Source organism: Sinocyclocheilus grahami, unplaced genomic scaffold, assembly GCF_001515645.1.
Source record: "Sinocyclocheilus grahami isolate Dianchi unplaced genomic scaffold, SAMN03320097.WGS_v1.1 scaffold2183.1, whole genome shotgun sequence".
In the NCBI taxonomy this organism is placed as follows: domain Eukaryota; kingdom Metazoa; phylum Chordata; class Actinopteri; order Cypriniformes; family Cyprinidae; genus Sinocyclocheilus; species Sinocyclocheilus grahami.
In genome coordinates this window covers 46,597-64,796 of record NW_015507362.1, presented here as the reverse complement: position 1 = coordinate 64,796, position 18,200 = coordinate 46,597, and the positions used below count along the sequence as shown (strand labels likewise).

The 18,200-nt window shown below is 36.1% G+C and overlaps 1 protein-coding gene across 1 annotated transcript; it reads left to right on the top strand.

Moving 5' to 3' along the window:
• The first annotated feature begins 261 nt into the window (after positions 1–261).
• Positions 262–2,594, top strand: LOC107574322 (SLAM family member 5-like). The gene is made up of 5 exons (XM_016260766.1): positions 262–598; positions 734–1,022; positions 1,116–1,225; positions 2,065–2,132; positions 2,541–2,594. Exons 1-5 carry the CDS (start codon positions 307–309, stop codon positions 2,592–2,594), a joined length of 813 nt encoding a protein of 270 aa, XP_016116252.1. The 5' UTR covers positions 262–306.
• Positions 2,595–18,200: the final 15,606 nt, after the last annotated feature.

Sequence of the window (18,200 nt, the reverse complement as noted above, 5' to 3'; positions counted from 1 at the left end):
TTTATACTGATCCAAGTGACTCATTTACTAAGTATTGAAAATATTCAGCACAACTAAACTATGTAACTTTACACAATGATTTTGCGCCAAAGCAGAACACTTCAAAACAAATTACAGTATATATCCCTGTTCATTTTGTGTCTCTGATGCTGTTGTGCATATTCTTCAGTTCACATGCAACTGATTACATCTATAGATGATTTCAGGATTTGTAAACCAACTGGAGCATTGATCTGTGACAAAACCTCGTTATGTTCATCAGGTGTGTTTGGTGCAGAAACAAATGAAATACAGTCAGTGTCAGTGATGGAGGGAGATTCTGTCACTTTAAAAACTAATGTTACTGAATTACATGAAGACGATGAAATAGCATGGAAATATGGAGCTGAAAAGTCTCTCATAGTTAAAATCAGCAATGAGAAACAAATCTTCTCAACATTTGATGTTCCTGATGAGAGATTCAGAGACAGACTGAAGGTGGATCATCAAACTGGATCTCTGACAATCACAAACATCACAACTCAACATGCTGGAGACTATGAACAACAGATAAGGGGAGCGAGACTGTCATCAAAAACATTCAGTGTTTATGTCTACGGTGAGTAGAGATCATTTGTCCTGCCATTCACATATTCTTGTTTCATAGTTTGAAGTGACAGATAATATAAAAACTCACTCAACACCATGAAAAATGTTTTTATTCATATTTCTGTTTGTTCTCTCGTGTTTTTAGCTCATCTGCCTGTACCTGTCATAAGAAGAGACTGTTCTTCATCATCATCATCATCACAGCAGAACTGTTCATTGTTGTGTTCAGTGGTGAATGTGGGTCATGTGACTCTCTCCTGGTACAAAGGAAACAGTTTATTGTCCAGCATCAGTGTGTCTGATCTCAGCATCAGTCTCTCTCTACCTCTGGAGGTGGAATATCAGGATAAAAACAGCTACAGCTGTGTGCTCAACAATCCCATCAGCAACCAGACCACACATCTGGACATCACTCAGCTCTGTCACACATGTTCAGGTACAGCAGCGCTGACATATATGTTTATTTAATGAGCTGATTTCTCTTTTGTTGTAGATCAAACTGCACATTCACACACATTAATGATTATCGTTACAGGCTCTGGATCTCTGATAGTGCTGATCTGTACTGCTGGATCTTTGTTGATTGTAGCTGCAGTCGTGATATTCTGGAGGAAACACAGAAAAACGAATCAAGAAGGCAAGTGTTAGCTAAATGACATAGCTTTTTAGTTGCAAAATATTGTTTCTAAAAGTCAGTTGTAGAGCAGTGCTGACAATTATCTGTACGCGTGTATGTTTCCATCTGTGAGTGAATGTGTATTCGTACAGTATGTGTGAGAGAGATTTCCATAGGGAATTAGACAAAATTTATTAGGAAAAACATGAATAAATCATATTTAAGATTAATGATAAAGAGATACTGTGTTGAAGATGTCTTGTGTGTTTGTGTGCGTGTGTTAAACAGTTTTAGGCAGGGTAGGTGGTTTGGTTCAAAAAATTATTTTAATGCTGGTTGAAAGTCTTCCCATCCTGCAGCAATCACTACGTTAAGTGGTCTGAATGTATTTATTTAAATTTATATTGTCTGTGGAAGGCGTATAAATCATAAAATGTTCATCCAGTCATATTCCTAGGTTTGAAAATTGCGATAGGCTGTCCTACCTGCCTGTCAATTTATGTATTTGCATACCTCCGGGCACCCTGTTTGCACTATTGCAGACTGAACTAAAGTTGAAGGTGATATTATTGTAATTTGACATGCTTTGTACTGTAATGTTTTCTCACTGGTGAATCAGGCATGAGGTAATTTGACAGTGTTGCATCGTGATGCTGATTAGCCTCTGCTCTGCCTGCGCGCATTCACATGTTTTGGAGGAGGCGTGGCTTTGGAGAGTGATTATGCAGGGAGGATGGGATCTTATGCTTGCTAGCCTTTTACTTTGACAGCCTTAATAATAGAATGTTGCAAAGAAACAGATCTAGATAAGATTGTGTTTTGTTGTTTTAATGCATCTATTATTGTTATTGTCAAAACAGTTCAGACTCATACAGAAGAGATCACTTACATTGATCCGATATTCCACAAAAGAAACGCACAGAAATCGGTAAGACAAATTATTCCTAATTCATGTTACTCTGTCTACTAAACTCTAAAAAAAATGCAGCATCTTTAAATCTCCTATTAACAATACAGACTTCAACTTTCAGTAAGTAAAAAAAAAAATACATACACTCAAGAAATAGTTTGTTCAAGGAACTTAATTTATATTATTTAAAATGATTAAGCTCTGTTTTACAAATTTAAGTGGACTGGTTTATGTCAGTAGAAACTCACCGGTAAAACATCTGAAAACAAAATCACATATCAGATCAGATTTTAGTGTCCAATTTGGCATTAATTCAATACATCACGTTATGTCACAACCAAAGGAATCTGTATTTCTAAGAGAGTCACACTTCTCTTTGTTTATAAGCATAATCAACTCTTGTGTGATGTTTTTATTTTTTTTCAGCATGTTAAAGAAGAAGATCATGTGGAGTATGTACCTGTTGCCACGAGAAGATGATCTTCAGTCTTCAGTGTTTTTCTATCAGATCTGTATCACTGCTTTTATCTCCTGCAACAACCTTAAACTCTGAGTCTTGATGAGTTTAGGGATTGGTGAGAATCACCACGTGTGCTACTTAAAGACTGATTATTGAAATGATCACCTAAAAATAAATTGCCTTTGTCTTGTTTATGTACATCTGCATAGAATGCTGGTTTGATCTGTTAGGTGGAAAAACAACTTGTGCATGAGAATGTGTCTACTGCTGGATGACTGTGTTTGATGTCTGCTTTTGTGTGTCTGTGTGAAAGAATGTTTCCATTCTTGTTCATATGAAACCATTTGAATTCTGCTATACCCTTACGAAAATAATCTTCAGTCTTCAGTGTTTTTCTATCAGATCTGTGTCACTGCTTTTATCTCCTGCAACAACCTCAAACTCTGAGTCTTGATGAGTTTAGGGACTGGTGAGAATCACCACGTGTGCTACTTAAAGACTGATTATTGAAATGATCACCTAAAAATAATTTGCCTTTGTCATGTTTATGTACATCTGCATAGAATGCTGGTTTGATCTGTTAGGTGGATAAACAACTTGTGCATGAGAATGTGTCTACTGCTGGATGACTGTGTTTGATGTCTGCTTTTGTGTGTCTGTGTGAAAGAATGCTTCCATTCTTGTTTATATGAAACCATTTGACTTCTGCTATACCCTTACGAAAAGAAGTTTATTCAAGTGTGCTATTAGTATACTTCTTTTAAACTAAAAATAGGAACGTCTACTTTTAGTCTACTTTTTATGTACTTCTCAGAAATGGGCTTTATGTACTTCTCAGAAATATACTTAAAATGACATTTAAGTATACTTGACTTATACTTAGAAAAAAGTCTAAATATATTATAGCTATACTCTTTTGTTCAAAATGCTGTTTATTTTTTAATTTTTTTTTTTTTATGAAACTTATCCACATTCAAGTGTTTAAAAAAAGAATGCATGAAGCTAGAATAAAATGTTTTTGTTTACAAGCAGATACCCTGTTCTTTTGATATTTTGTATGTTCAGATATTCATGTAACATAATATATACAAATGAATACCTAAATAGGGACATAGTAGTATACTTAAGGTAGTATGTAAAGTTCACTTAAAGAAAACTTACAAGTATACTTGCAGTATAAAACTATTAAACTAGTAGTTTACTGAGACTATACTTCAAAGTGTACTAAAAATGTTACTAACAATATTTCATAAGTAAACTATCAGAAGATTACCACAGAAGATTGCAGCACAGAATGAAACTGAATGTAAACTGGAACCGCTCTGGCGGACTGCACACTGTACACGCACAACTAGGTCGCATGCACATTAACAAAACTACCTATACAAACGAATAAGGAATTTAGTACACTTCCTTTTATCTATATAGCCTGCTGGAGTCACAAGTTATTACTGCAGGTAAAATTAAAAAAAGTGATTGCGCTGGCACTTCCATGTATGCCTACAGCAAAGGATGAATTAACCTCAGCTTAATCCATTTGAAACATAGACTGCAAAAAAGACAGTCGACTCGTCTCCACTGCCTTCCACTGTGGCCGAGGTATCAAGTTCCGGCCCAAACCTCAATAGATTCATATAATCAGCATGACATCACACCCCACAGCATCAAATACTAAATAACTAAATCAAAATGCATTTGAAAAGCGAACACTTAAACATATATCAGCGTGGTAAGAACTACCTAACATGACAGAAAGCATCTTTGGATAAATTATTTGAAGTGTAATTCGATTTTTTTATTATTATTATTTATTTATTTTTGGCTGTAGTTCCAGTTGTTTACATGGAGAGTGTGGGGTTTATGACCTATACTGCAGCGAAAATATGTTAGTATGAAGTCACATTTCAGGACATGTGCAGCACACCAGATTTCAATCAAGAGCCTTGTCAAAATACAAAACGTTTGCTAACATTAACTTAATGCATTCACCAGAATTAGTAGACTGTGGTACAGTGGCCTTCTCCTCTGCTGGAAGCGCAGTACAGTGCAGTGTCTTTAATGGGGGTTTTGCTGTGCTCAAATGAAAAAAGCATGCTAGCTAACAGATGAAAATGTCCATCGAACTAGTTAGTGTTTGAGGAAAGTTTGCACTCCCCACAAAGAGCCCCTCCTAACAGACAACAAATAAAAAATGTTTGTTGAGCCTGTGAGAAACCATGAGAAAATGGCGTATGACAAGAGGTGGAGGTATGGACGAAACCCCAATTCTTCAATTTATATAACTTAATCATTCAGACATTGCAAATATGAACAATACACACACACACACACACACACACAGGTTTGTTTTTGTGAAAAGTGGGGACATCCCATAGGCGTAATGGTTTTTATACTGTACAGACCGTATATTCTATTGCCCTACACCAACCCTACCCCTAAACCTACCCCTTACAGGAGACTTTGTGCTATTTCAGATTTTCAATAAACTCCATTCTGTGTGATTTATAAGCGTTTTGAAAAGTGGGGACATGGGGTAATGTCCTGAAAAGTCACCTTCTCCATGTAATACCTATGTCATACCCTTGTCATTATACAAATTTAGGTCCTCATTTGTCACAAAAACGTGCACACACACACACACACACACACAAAACAACATATGAACCAAAAGCCAAATCATTCATATGGGCCACAGAGTTTTGAAAACAGCAGTTTATAATTGACAAACAAGTGAGGCTTCCTGGTTAAATAAGGTGTATATACTAGAGGTCTGAATCTTCACTTGCATTGAATTACAATTCAGAGCTTAACAATTCAATTATAAAATACCAAGACAGATATTTTGAAATAACTCTGTGTGCATCTGACTGTTCAAGCACAATACGCCGCTAAAGAAAACTGAATTCGGGATCACATGCTGTTTGAGAGAGGCTTTCTGTATGCTCACTTCAGGTGTGTCAGTCAGTGTGAGTAACACATTGAGATCACTTCTGTGGCTTATTGCGCTTAATAACTCTCATTCTTGCATATTCCTTTCATTAAAACCGAAACTGAAACAAGTGGCGCAAGTGCTTTGCTTCCTAATGACATATGCAACTTTTTAAATAATATATAACAAGAATAGCCTGCATTATTTACAACAAAAAACCGTGATAGGCATATTAATTAAACAATTTTTTAAAAGATATGCAGAATTGTTCACATCAGTATCGTAATGCACTGTAAAAATGATTATATTCCACAGCTCTAATAAATACAACAGCATCCTAAATTCAACATACTGGTGTTTTCATCATGTTCTGTCAAGATGCCAAAGCTACAATTGTAAATTGTACATCAACAGACTTTCTACAGATTAAATTCAGTACCTGTGTGTTTGTTGACTGACAATTGCATTCAAATTCTCATTTGTGCATTTGGGCATATAGTCTGTGAAAAGTGCTTGCAACTTGCATAATGACATTACAAAGAATCTGATTAAAATAGATTAGTGTGTTATGGGGTCTTACAGTGTAAATGTTAATAATTAACCTTTAATCATTTAACCCACATAACTCGGGTCTTTAGCGACGTGGGACATAATTTGCTACCCTCCCTCTCATTATTTTTTCTTTTTTTACAGTTAGACATCAACCTTCTTAATATGCTTAATAAATATATTCATTGTAAACAATATAACAAGAAAATAAATATAAAGTATAAATTATAAACAAAAAATATAAACAAATATAAATTATAAATGAATGTTTGTTTTCTAATTAGTGTTTTTGTAAAAAAACAAAAAAAGGGGGGGGGGAAACAAGTATACAGGGTTGCTAACAATAATGTAACATTGTAAATATATGTGTAAGTATATCTTTCCTGTGCAACAATAATTAAATATATGATGACTCAATAACTGTAGTTCACCTTTATTCCTCAAGGTGGCAATATCTGATACACAATGATGTCATGATGTTTCACTCATAATTACCACAGAATATCATCTGCAAAACTTGAAATGGCTTGAATGGCTTTACTGTAAGTAATCAAATATACTGTAATTTGATTGTGGATGTGGTAAATAAACTGCCAGTGATTAAAATATAGATTTTAAAGATGTTGAAAATGATAGTTTTGAGAATATGGTTGAGATCATGAATATGAGCCAGATTCTGAATGTACTGGGGAAGTGTGCTCTTATACTAGTGAGAGTAAAATCAACTGTTCAAACTGCCACTACCACGTACCCCTTTAGCAACACCTGTCTGCGGGGTCTCAGCCTGATTACCGCGTGCCCCTTTAGAAACATCCGTCTGTGGGGTCTCAGCCTGATTACGGCATGGCCCTTTAGCAACACCCGTCTGTGGGGTCTCAGCCTGATTACGGCGTGCCGCTTTAGCAACACCCATCTGCGGGGTCTCAGCCTGATTACCGCGTGCCCCTTTAGCAACACCCGTCTTTGGGATCTCAGCCTGATTACGGCGTGCCCCTTTAGAAACACCCATCTGCGGTGTCTCAGTCTTATAACCGTGTGCCCCTTTAGCAACACCTGTCTGCGGGGTTTCAGCCTGATTATCGTGTGCCCCTTTAGCAACATCCGTCTGCAGGGTCTCAACCTGATCCACGGCTTGCCCATCAGCAACATCCGTCTGCGGGGTCACAGCCTGATTGATGGATGAACCATCAGCAACATCCTTCAGCGGGGTCTCTACATGATTGACAACTGGCCCATCAGCAAAATTCGTCTGCGGGGTCAAAGCCTGATAAATGGATGGCTCATCTTTCTGCGGGGTCTGTACATGATTCACAACTGGCCCATCAGCAACACCCTTCTGCAGAGTCTCAAACTGATCCACAGTTTGCCCATCAGCAACATTCGTCTGCAGGGTCACAGCCTGATTGACAAACGACCCTTCAGAAACATCCTTCAGTGAGGTCTCTACACGATTGACAACTGGCCCATCAGCAACATCCTTCAGCAGGGGCCCAGTCTGGTCGATGGATGGCATATCTGTCTGCGGGGTCTCTACATGATTGACAACTGGCCCATCAGCAACAACTGTCTGCGGAGTCTCAACCTGATCCATAGCTTGCTCATCAGCAACAGCCATCTGCAGGGTCTCAACCTGATCCACGGCTTGCCCATCAGCAACATTCATCTGCGTGGTGGCAGCCTGATTGACGAACGACCCATCAGCAACATCCCTCAGCGAGGTCTCTACATGATTGACAACTGGCCCATCAGCAACATTCATCTGTAGGGTCACAGCCTGATTGACGGATGGCCCATCAGCAACATCCTTCAGCGGGGTCCCAGCCTGGTCGATGGATGTCCCATCTGTCTGCGGGGTCTCTACATGATTGACGACTGGCCCATCAGCAACATTCATCTGCGGGGTCACAGCCTGATTGACAGATGGCCCATCAGCAACATCCTTCAGCGGGGTCCCAGCCTGGTCGATGGATGTCCCATCTGTCTGCGGGGTCACAGCCTGATTGACGGATGGCCCGTCAGCAATATTCTTCAGCGGAGTCTCTACATGATTGACAACTGGCCCATCAGCAACATTCGTCTGCAGGGTCACAGCCTGATTGACCGATGGCCCATCAGCAACATCCTTCAGAGGGGTCCCAGCCTGGTCGATGGATGTCCCATCTGTCTGCGGGGTCACAGCCTGATTGACGGATGGCCCGTCAGCAATATTCTTCAGCGGAGTCTCTACATGATTGACAACTGGCCCATCAGCAACATTCGTCTGCGGGGTCACAGCCTGATTGACGGATGGCCCGTCAGCAATATTCTTCAGTGGAGTCTCTACATGATTGACAACTGGCCCATCAGCAGCATTCGTCTGCAGGGTCTCTACATGATTGACAACTGGCCCATCAGCAACATTCGTCAGCGGGGTCCCAGCCTGGTTGATGGATGTCCCATCTGTCTGCGGGGTCTCTACGTGATTGACAACTGGCCCATCAGCAACATCCGTCTTCAGAGTGTCAGCCTGAATAAGGGGCGATGCTTCTCCACCTTTCTCCTGAAAGAAAGAGAACAGATTCCCAGACGATAAAACAAATGATTGTGGAAAAAATTGATGATTCAGTTAAACAAACTCATTTTTTTCCCTCTGAGGTATGCTGAATGTAAAAATCTATGTTCTTCATTCTGGAGTTAATCAACACAAGTGCAGTGCTCTCTTATATAAGTCCATTATTATTGGTGTTTTTATGGAATGATTTTTGAATGAAACCAAACATACTGGGGTCTCTAAGTGATTGAAAACTGGCCCATCAGCAACACTCATCTGCAGAGTCTCAACCTGCTCCACTGCTTGCCTATCAGCAACATCCGTCTTCAGACTGTCAGCCTGAATAAGAGGCGATGCTTCTCCACCTTTCTCCTGAAAGAAAGAAAACAGATTCCCAGAAGATAAAACAAATGATTGTGGAAAAAATGTATGATTCAGTTAAACAAACTCATTTTTTTCCCTCTGAAGTATGCTGAATGTAAAAATCTCTGTTCTTCATTCTGGAGCTAAACAACACAAGTGCAGTGCTCTCTCATATAAGTCCATTATTATTGGTGTTTTTATGGGATGATTTTTTAATGAAACCAAACATACTTTCACACGGAAATCTCAAACAGATACATACAACCTAAGGCTCTAATATACTCATGGTAAAGTTATTTTTCTTATTCACTTTAAGGGTAAGAATAAGTTTGAAATATGTGACCAGCGATGTAGAGTTTTCAAACGTTCCAACGCCACCTGCATTGCCGAGTGCAGTGTTTAGATGAACATGTAAATATGTGCTGTGCACTTTCCTCTCAATAGAAAAATAAACACGCAACAAAAATAACAGTGCTGAGAAAACAGCAGTTAAGAAAGCATCTTAATGTGATGTTTATATGTTTGCACGAGCAGCAATTCGGTACTTCAGTCATTACACATTTATTTATATAGCACTTTATACAATAGAGCTTTAAAGCAAGCAGCTTTACACTATTAAACATGAAAAACAGTGTAGGTGTCGCTATCAGTAAGAATAACATGTTCAATTTCTATAAAGCAGCTCTTCAGAGAATTCATGATTTTACTCCCTGATGTCTGATCTTGAGGGAATGAACAGAGTAAATGAACTGGAGAAGACTTCCATGTCAAAGAAGGTGAAGCCCCAAAGCCACACCTGCCTATTTTGAAATCGCTACAGACCAATGGTAGTTCAAAGCAAGCTGTTTCAAACTCCCAAAACAAACTCCAACAAAAGAACTAAAAAAAAAAAAATCACATAGTTTTGGTCTAATTTGATTTAAAATGACATTACAGATAAATTTTGTGCACATAGTGCCTCACCAGGTCATGATTATTGTGCTGCATCACTTTCCCTGTTTGAACAAAACAACAAAAATTGTATTTGGTCAATTAGAATAAATATACATACTTTAACATATTGTTAAAGATTTTTTTTTTTTGCACAGTAAATATCATTATTCCAGCTTGTCAAATCAACTATATGCAATACTTGCCATATTGTCTTGCTGGTGTAGATCTCCTGCAGCAACAGTAAATCGCACCAGCAGCTGCAACCAGCAGAACAGCAATAACAACAACAGCAGCAGCAGTTGAACCTAGAACAGGTAAAGACACTTATTATTACTAGATATGGACTGATAAACAACTATACCAAAATATTTGAAGTGAAAAAGCACTGAATGACTAAAGTGATACCCACCAGTGACAGCAACAGTAACAGTGAATGTCTTTATGATGCCAAATCTGCTGCTGTTGATCAGTAGTTTATAAAGACCAGAGTCTGTGGTTCTGCTGTTTGTGATGATCAGAGTTCCAGTTTGATTCAGCTTCAGTCTGTCTCTGAATCTGTCAGGACACTGTTCGTCTGTACAGATCTCACTCTGATCTCCAGTGATTACAATGATGAGAATATCATTAAAATACCACATCTTTAAATCATTTGGGATTTTTACTATATCAGGATCCAAAGTAACAGATTCTCCCTCCTTCACTGACTTTCTCTTCATTTTATCTCGTTCAGCAGAAGGAACATCTGAAACACAAACCAACAGCTGCAGGATGATCTTTTGGGGGAAAACATCACATAAGGTGGGTGAAAAAAAATTTAAATAGATGATTGTTAGAAGGTAACTGATAAAACAAAGTAAGTGAATATACAGGTAAGAATAAAAATGATCACTAATAACACATGAATGATGTGATTTACATGTAGGCTACAGGAGTATCTTTCAAACATGACTCACCATGCACAGTAACACTGAAGCTCTTTTCACTGTCGATGTTGCTGCTGCTTATCAGTAGTTTATAAACTCCAGAGTCTGTGGTTGTGATGTTCATGATGGTCAGAGATCCAGTCTGATTGTCCAGCTTCAGTCTGTCTCTGAATCTCTCAGTACCTTTATTACACTGAACATCTGTACAGGTCTTACTGAGATCTCCATTGATTTGAGCGATGCGAGTGTCATTGAAATACCATCTAATTCTGTCGTGTTGGTTTGTTTCAACACCAGTGTGTAGAATGACTGAATCTCCCTCCATCACTGACACTTCAACTGTATCAACACCAGATGCACCTGAAGAAGAAATTAATAATATTTTTTAATCAATTCACAATTTCTTCCAAATGAATACAGATTCTATGAAATAAAACTTCTCTGTTCCTCTGCATTAATGGTGACACAATTTGAGATGTCAAACACTTTGCCTTGAAGAAAGTACTATAATAATACACAGATGAACCCAGTTCAAAAGTTTACATACCCTTGATTCTTAATACTGTGTCGCTATCTAAATGATCAAAATCTGTTGTCATGTTTGTGATAATTGTTCATGAGGCCCTTGTTTGTCCTGAGCAGTTAAACACAGTTTTCCAGCTTCTCTTGCATATTTGAACCCTTTCCAGTGACAGTATGATTCTGAGATCCATCTTCATACTGAAGACAACTGAATGACTCACATACAAATATTACACAAGGAAAACATTCAGCAATGCTCAAGGATAAATAAATAAATAAATCCTTTTTAAATTTGATGATTGGGGGAAAATATTTATTTTGTCTTCTGGGAAACATATAAAAAATTATATATAGCTTCTGTACTAAATGTCGGTACTATATTCAAAAATATGATCTTTAAACATACTAAGTTGTTCAAAAGTTTAAACCCCTGGCTCTTAATACATTATGATTTGTTTTTCAATTTTACAGTTGTGTTGTAATTTTTACCATATTCACCATAATTCTACCATTTCTATATGATTTTCCACTATTTATATTACTAAATACTATTATACTGCATTTAATTGTATTACTACCGGATATTATATTACTATTATTACTATTATAATTAGTGCTGTCAAACGATTAATTGCGATTAATCGCATCCAAAATAACGTTTTTTTATTTACATAATATATCTGTGTGTACTGTGCATATATACTATGTATATATAAATACACACATTTACAGTATATATTTTGAAAATATTTACATGTATTTATATGTATATTTATATTCATATAATTTATATTATATATAAATATATTTAATATATAAACGTAACATATTTTTCTTAATTATATACATGCATGTGTGTGTTTTTATATATACATAATAAATATACACAGTACACACATTTCTACTATGTAAACAAAAACTTTTATTTTGGATGCGATTAATCGTGATTAATCATTTGACAGCACTAATTATAATACATTACATATACAATAGATAATTAACATCTCTAGTAACAATGTTTTCACTAGATGGAGAGAAAATAAACAAAGGAGAAATACATTATGGTAGCATCATTTGCTATTTATTAAAACACAGACAGAAATATGAGATCTGTAGATGCATACCATGCAATGGCTGCAATAATTTGGAGAGTCCAAATGTCATGCATGCACCTCCTCATCAACGGATGTCTTATGTAGCAAAGCGATAGGTTTGTCTATTAAATAAATCCATAAATACAGCTTGAACTAAAAATGATCTTCCTGTCAGCATTCAATTTATCACTTAGTTGTGCAACGCATGTTCATGTGAGAAGTAGAAAGCAATGCTTTGATTGTAATAGAAAATGAAAGTTATGTGAAAGTTCAGACATTTCAAAGAGAATCATAAGCACTAATTTCAAGTTGAGATTGTTTTACTTACTGATTTGTTGCTTACCCAATTCACAAAGGTGGACAATCATTGTATGCATCCTACAGAGCATGAATTTAATTCACTCATTCATTCACATTTATGTTCTGATGAAGAAAGTCATAAGCACCTTGGATGGCATAAATATAGGTAAACAATGATAATCTTTATTTTTGAAACTACTGTACTACTAAAAAAAAAAAAACAGCCAACACATCACATCAGCTCTGGATAAATCTAGAAAAAATTAAACTGGTCAACACATTAAGAAGGCAAGAAGACTGATGAAAACTACCCAGGTCTGAGAGAAAAACATTAATAAAATGATTAATGCAATTAGAAACTATTTAGCTCTAAAATTATGTTTTGGAATTAACAACAGAGGCTTGGGATGAGATGTGTAAGAAATAATTACACACAAGAGCATTTTAAGGACAAACACCTGACAAATGTCATGAAATAAAACATCTGAACAATGTCTTGAGGTGTGGTGCCTGTGGAGGAATAATTGAATTTGCTTTTATAATCAGAGATCACTGACTAGTGAAATGCCTCACCCACCGAGAACTGTCTGTCTGCAACATGATTCACATCAAGTAGTACAGACAAAAATATCTCCATAAATGCCTCCTTGCCATGGTCATGCACAAATAAATCAATTACTGCAAAACACAAATGATATGCATTACTGTCAAATATAAGAATTGGGCTGGTTTGGTTTTGCAGACCTGGCAACCCTGCTCATTGCTGGTAGCACCTTCTGTGCAGTTATTTCTCCGTCTATTAACTCACCTATGTTTTGTAAATAAAATAAATAAATTATGGTATGGTAGTCACAGGTAAAACCATGTTCCTTATTGCCTGAGGTATAATAATAATAATAATAATAATAATAATAATAGTAATAATAATAATAATAATAATAATAAACTATGGAATGTCATAAGGAAATATCATAAACACATAAACTAAAGTGACAAAAGTGATATTTCCCAATTTAATAAGTATAATAGCCTAATTGTAACATTTACAATAAATACATTTCTTTTCCACAGTGTTAGTAACAGCTAGATAAATTACACTGTAAAAAAAAAAATTCTGTAGTTTTTACAAAATAATTTTGGCAGCTGTTTTTGCCAGAACAATTTTGTAAAAAATACAGAAAAACAGTAAACACATGTACGGCCAAAAACTGTAAATTTTACAGTATAAAACTGTAATTTACAAACAAGAACATTTGAATGTAAACCAGTAAATTCAACAATGCACACTGCTATTAAAATCTGTTTTGTACCTTTAACATATTGACAAACAAGCCTAAATGTCTTACCATGGTCGAGTAAACACCAGAGCAATAGCTGCGAAATAAAGAGAAGCTTCATTTTCATTAGGTTTTCTAAAGAATAAATGCAAATTTGGATACACAGTGCTATGTTCTTTCTCTTCAGTAAACCCGAAGCCATTGTGTCTTCTTCTTATTAGCCATTATTATTGTTTTACAGCGGTTGGTATCCAGCTTACTGGTGCATTAAGAAACCGTTGTGTCACGAATGAAAGTGAAAAGGTAATTTGGGAGGCTCCCTACGCACTGCAGCGCGAAGACGTAGATACGTGTCGTCTTCACGTTCTTTAATCTGCATTAGTGCTGTTTGTAAAGTGCTGTGTAAATGCTGTTTGATAGTGTTGGTACATAATAATCCGTTTCGTCTAAACATTTGAACGATTTTGAGCAAAACAGTTCTTAATGCTGTAGTTTACTTTTTTATTTTGCTGGCTGCTATGTTTCTTAAATTAATACATATAGCCTATAATTTGGCGTTTTATTATATTTGGTATATACGTTATTTATATAGATTAATTCAAACATTAGCTATTAAGCTTTCACAGACACAAACAAGACAGTAAGAGACCACTGAATAATGTGATTTTTTTAACCAGTTATATTGTCTGTTTATTTTATATATTCGCGATCATTTACTGTGTAGTTGAGGTTTTGATTTTGTTATTATTATTGTTATTATTATTTTGTTATTATCAAGCAAAGCATGCTGGGAACTAGATTTACTATCAGTTACTTATGCCAACAAAAAGGATAAATGTAGCCTAACTAAAATGTAGTTTTAGGTTTGCTGGATTGATTCAGTCCTCCATTTCACTGTAAAGCAGTTTTATCTAGAGTGGAAGTCAGACGGTGAGTTCATAACACAACAACTGAACACACATCAAACAAATGGTTTGTTTAAAATCCTATGTAAAGAGTCCTAACCATAAATTAATTTACACCGTACTCTGGTCATCATTTGTATGATATTGATTTAACAGATTTATTTTTTATTTTTTTGGAAACAGCAGCTCTAATGTGCATTTCTATCATTTGAAAGCATCAGTAATGGGCCTAATATATATGACTGGATGAGAAGATAAAGTTGAACTACTAAATGCCAATGAACAACATTTCAAAGACAGTGATGCTGGTCTAAGGCTGGAAAGCTCTGGGATGCTTGAAGAGACTGGCTGCACAAGACAGCAGCAGCAACCTGAAGCTTACACCTGCATGCACACTGAAGCTAAACAGGGTTGAGTCGGGTCAGTACCTGGATGGGAGATGTTCTGGGAAGACCAGGTTGCTGCTGGAAGAGGTGTTAGTGAGGCCAGCAGAGGGAGCTCATACTGTGTTTTGAGTGGCTCCTAATAAACTATACTGTAAAAAGGCACCTTGTGGTGTGGTTAATATGAACCCCAGGATCTTTCTCAGAAAGAATAGAGGTGTAAGATAGTCCCTACATTACCCACCACCCAAATCATTGCAGGCAGTTAGTTTAACATCACAAGTTACATAGTACTTTAAATATTATGACTTAACTTAAAGTAAACCCAACATTTTATTTTTTGAATGCAATGATATGCTGAGAAAAAAAAAAAAAGGTTTTAAGGTCATTCACAAGTGCACACTTCTAGTCTGAATATATTGTCATGTATTATTGAATCAGTCTGTGCCTTTATCGTGAAGCTACAATTGATTGGTTCAGTAATTACAAAGCATTAAAATCATTTTGTTCAGTTATACTGCATAAACAATAGCACATCTGTGAGTGAGGTTTCTAGTGAACTTTCAGTGACCTCCTTCTGCAACAACGGCCAAACAGTCTTAATAACACAGGCATCTTTTCTACAAAAACTCATTAAAATCAGTTCATATGCGTAAAACTTGAGTAAGTTCAGCTAATGTGTCCTTACACCACTTACACCACAGAGGTGAATTGGTTAAAACGAATGAACACTTAGTTTTGGGTATAGAGGCAAAGTGTCATGGACATGCATGTGCAACTTTATGATCACCACACAACCCACATCCTTTACTCACTCCTACTCAAGGCATATGCAGGTGCGTTCATGCAACCAAGTAGTGATTACAGCATATTTCCATAGACTCTAGTCCCTCCTGAATATTATCCTTTCAAGGCTGGAAAACTGATTCATCACTACAAGATTTAGAAGTTATCTTATGTTCTTTCTTTCTTTCTTTCTTTCTTGCTTGCTTTCTTTCTTCTTCTTCTTCGTTATAACTATAACCACCAAAGTTTTTTTGAACACTGAGTATATATATATTGCTGTTACATTATAAAGATAAAATATAGCCTACATCTCTCTTTATAAAACCTTTTTGGCATAAAGAGAGCATAAAAATGAGTCTAGAACTCTAAGGTTCTGTATAAACTGAACTTCTGCATGGATGTTTGCATGAATGCACCTGCATATGCTTTGAACAGGAATATAAGGCAGTTTCTCATCTTGGTCTGTTGTTACCGTAGACTTAAGCAGGACAGGAAGAAGCCCCTCTTCTACAAACTAAACACATACGCTCTCAGTGCCCAATGTCTTGCAAGAGATGCTTTGTGAGCCAAAAGATCAAACCAAGTTTCTTAAGAAAACCAACCGCAGCAGGTTTCAGTTTGACTCAGAGGCTGAGCTGTGAGTGCCGGTGTATATTTCAGTAAACCTGGAAAAAAAATATATAAACACATTTAAAATCACTAGAGTTTTTAAAATCATTAGATTTAGGCTCTATTTGACCATGAAATGTAGTTCATTTAAAATACAAACAATACTCTAATACATTTAGCTATTAACATAGTCAGACAACAAATATAAAATGGAAATAAATACAAAATTTTACATTCAAAATGATAAAAATGAAGAATGTTTTTCACTAAATAAACATCTAAAGTATTAAGAACATTTATATGTAACTATATATAACATGCGTTCAGTGTGTGTGTGTGTGTGTGTGTGTGAGAACGAGGAGGGTCGAACTGTCGTGGGAGGATTCACACACCGTTCTGCTGGTTTTTTTTGGTAGACAGTCTCATTAGATCAGACTCTGAACTGTTGAATAAAATGTTTCACATGTTTATTGTGTTCTGTATGTGCTGGTGGCACCTGATTGGTAAGTTTTAAACGTATATTTATGGCTTAATTTTTTTCCATTACACAATAATAAAGCTGCCTCTACTGTTGGTATATTGTTAAATTTAAATATTTTCATCTGCTGTGTTCAAATCTCGTGTTGTTCTACATATCTTAAATTTCTGTCTCTGATGCTGTTCTTCAACTCATATTTAAAACCATTACAAACTGATTTCAGGCTTTGTAAACTGAGACCTAATCTGTGACAAAACCTTTTTCAATGTTCATCAGGTGTGTTTGGTGAGACAGTATCATTGATGGAGGGAGATTATGTCACTCTAAACACTAACGATATTAAAATATATGAGGGCGACGAAATACTGTGGAATTTTGGAGCAGAAAAGTTTATTTTAGCTCAAATAAATAGAGAGGCTAAAATCTTCTCCATATCTGATGATTGTCCTGATGGGAGATTCAGAGACAAACTGAAGCTGGACAATCAAACTGGATCTCTGACCATCACAAACATCACAACTCAACATACTGGAGCCTATCAACTACAGATAAGTGGAGTAAAATTGTCATCTAAAACATTCAGTGTTTCTGTCTTTGGTGAGTGGAGATCTTTATTTTTCAAGCTTTCGTGTATTATTGTTTTATTAAAGGAATATTTAGGTTCAATACAAGTTAAGCTCGGTTGATAGCATTTTTGGCATAATGTTGATTACTGCAATAATGAATTTTAACTCCTCCCTCAGTAAAATAAATAAATAAATCAAGATGCTTACAGTGGAAATCAATAGGATCAATGTTTGGAAGATTTAAAAGTGGAAATGTGAAGCTTATGATTTAATAAAAACACTCATATTAATTGTTCTCTCAAAATGTGTATTTGAACTGTGAAGCTGTCTAAATTATATTTTTTTTACAGTCAGGGTTGTACAGTTCTAAAAATTATCAAAGTGACAAAGTTGAATAAAGTAAAATTAGATATAACTTTACAAAGAAAAGGTTATTAAGTGATTTTTCACGCTAAAATCATGTTAACATATTTTGTTCA

Coding starts and splice junctions, on each gene's coding strand:
- LOC107574322 (XM_016260766.1), top strand. CDS start 307: ATGGAGGGAGATTCTGTCACTTTAAAAACTAATGTTACTGAATTACAT. Junction 1,023..1,115: donor CAGCTCTGTCACACATGTTC/AGGTACAGCAGC, acceptor ATTAATGATTAT/CGTTACAGGCTCTGGATCTC. Junction 1,226..2,064: donor CAGAAAAACGAATCAAGAAG/GCAAGTGTTAGC, acceptor TTGTCAAAACAG/TTCAGACTCATACAGAAGAG.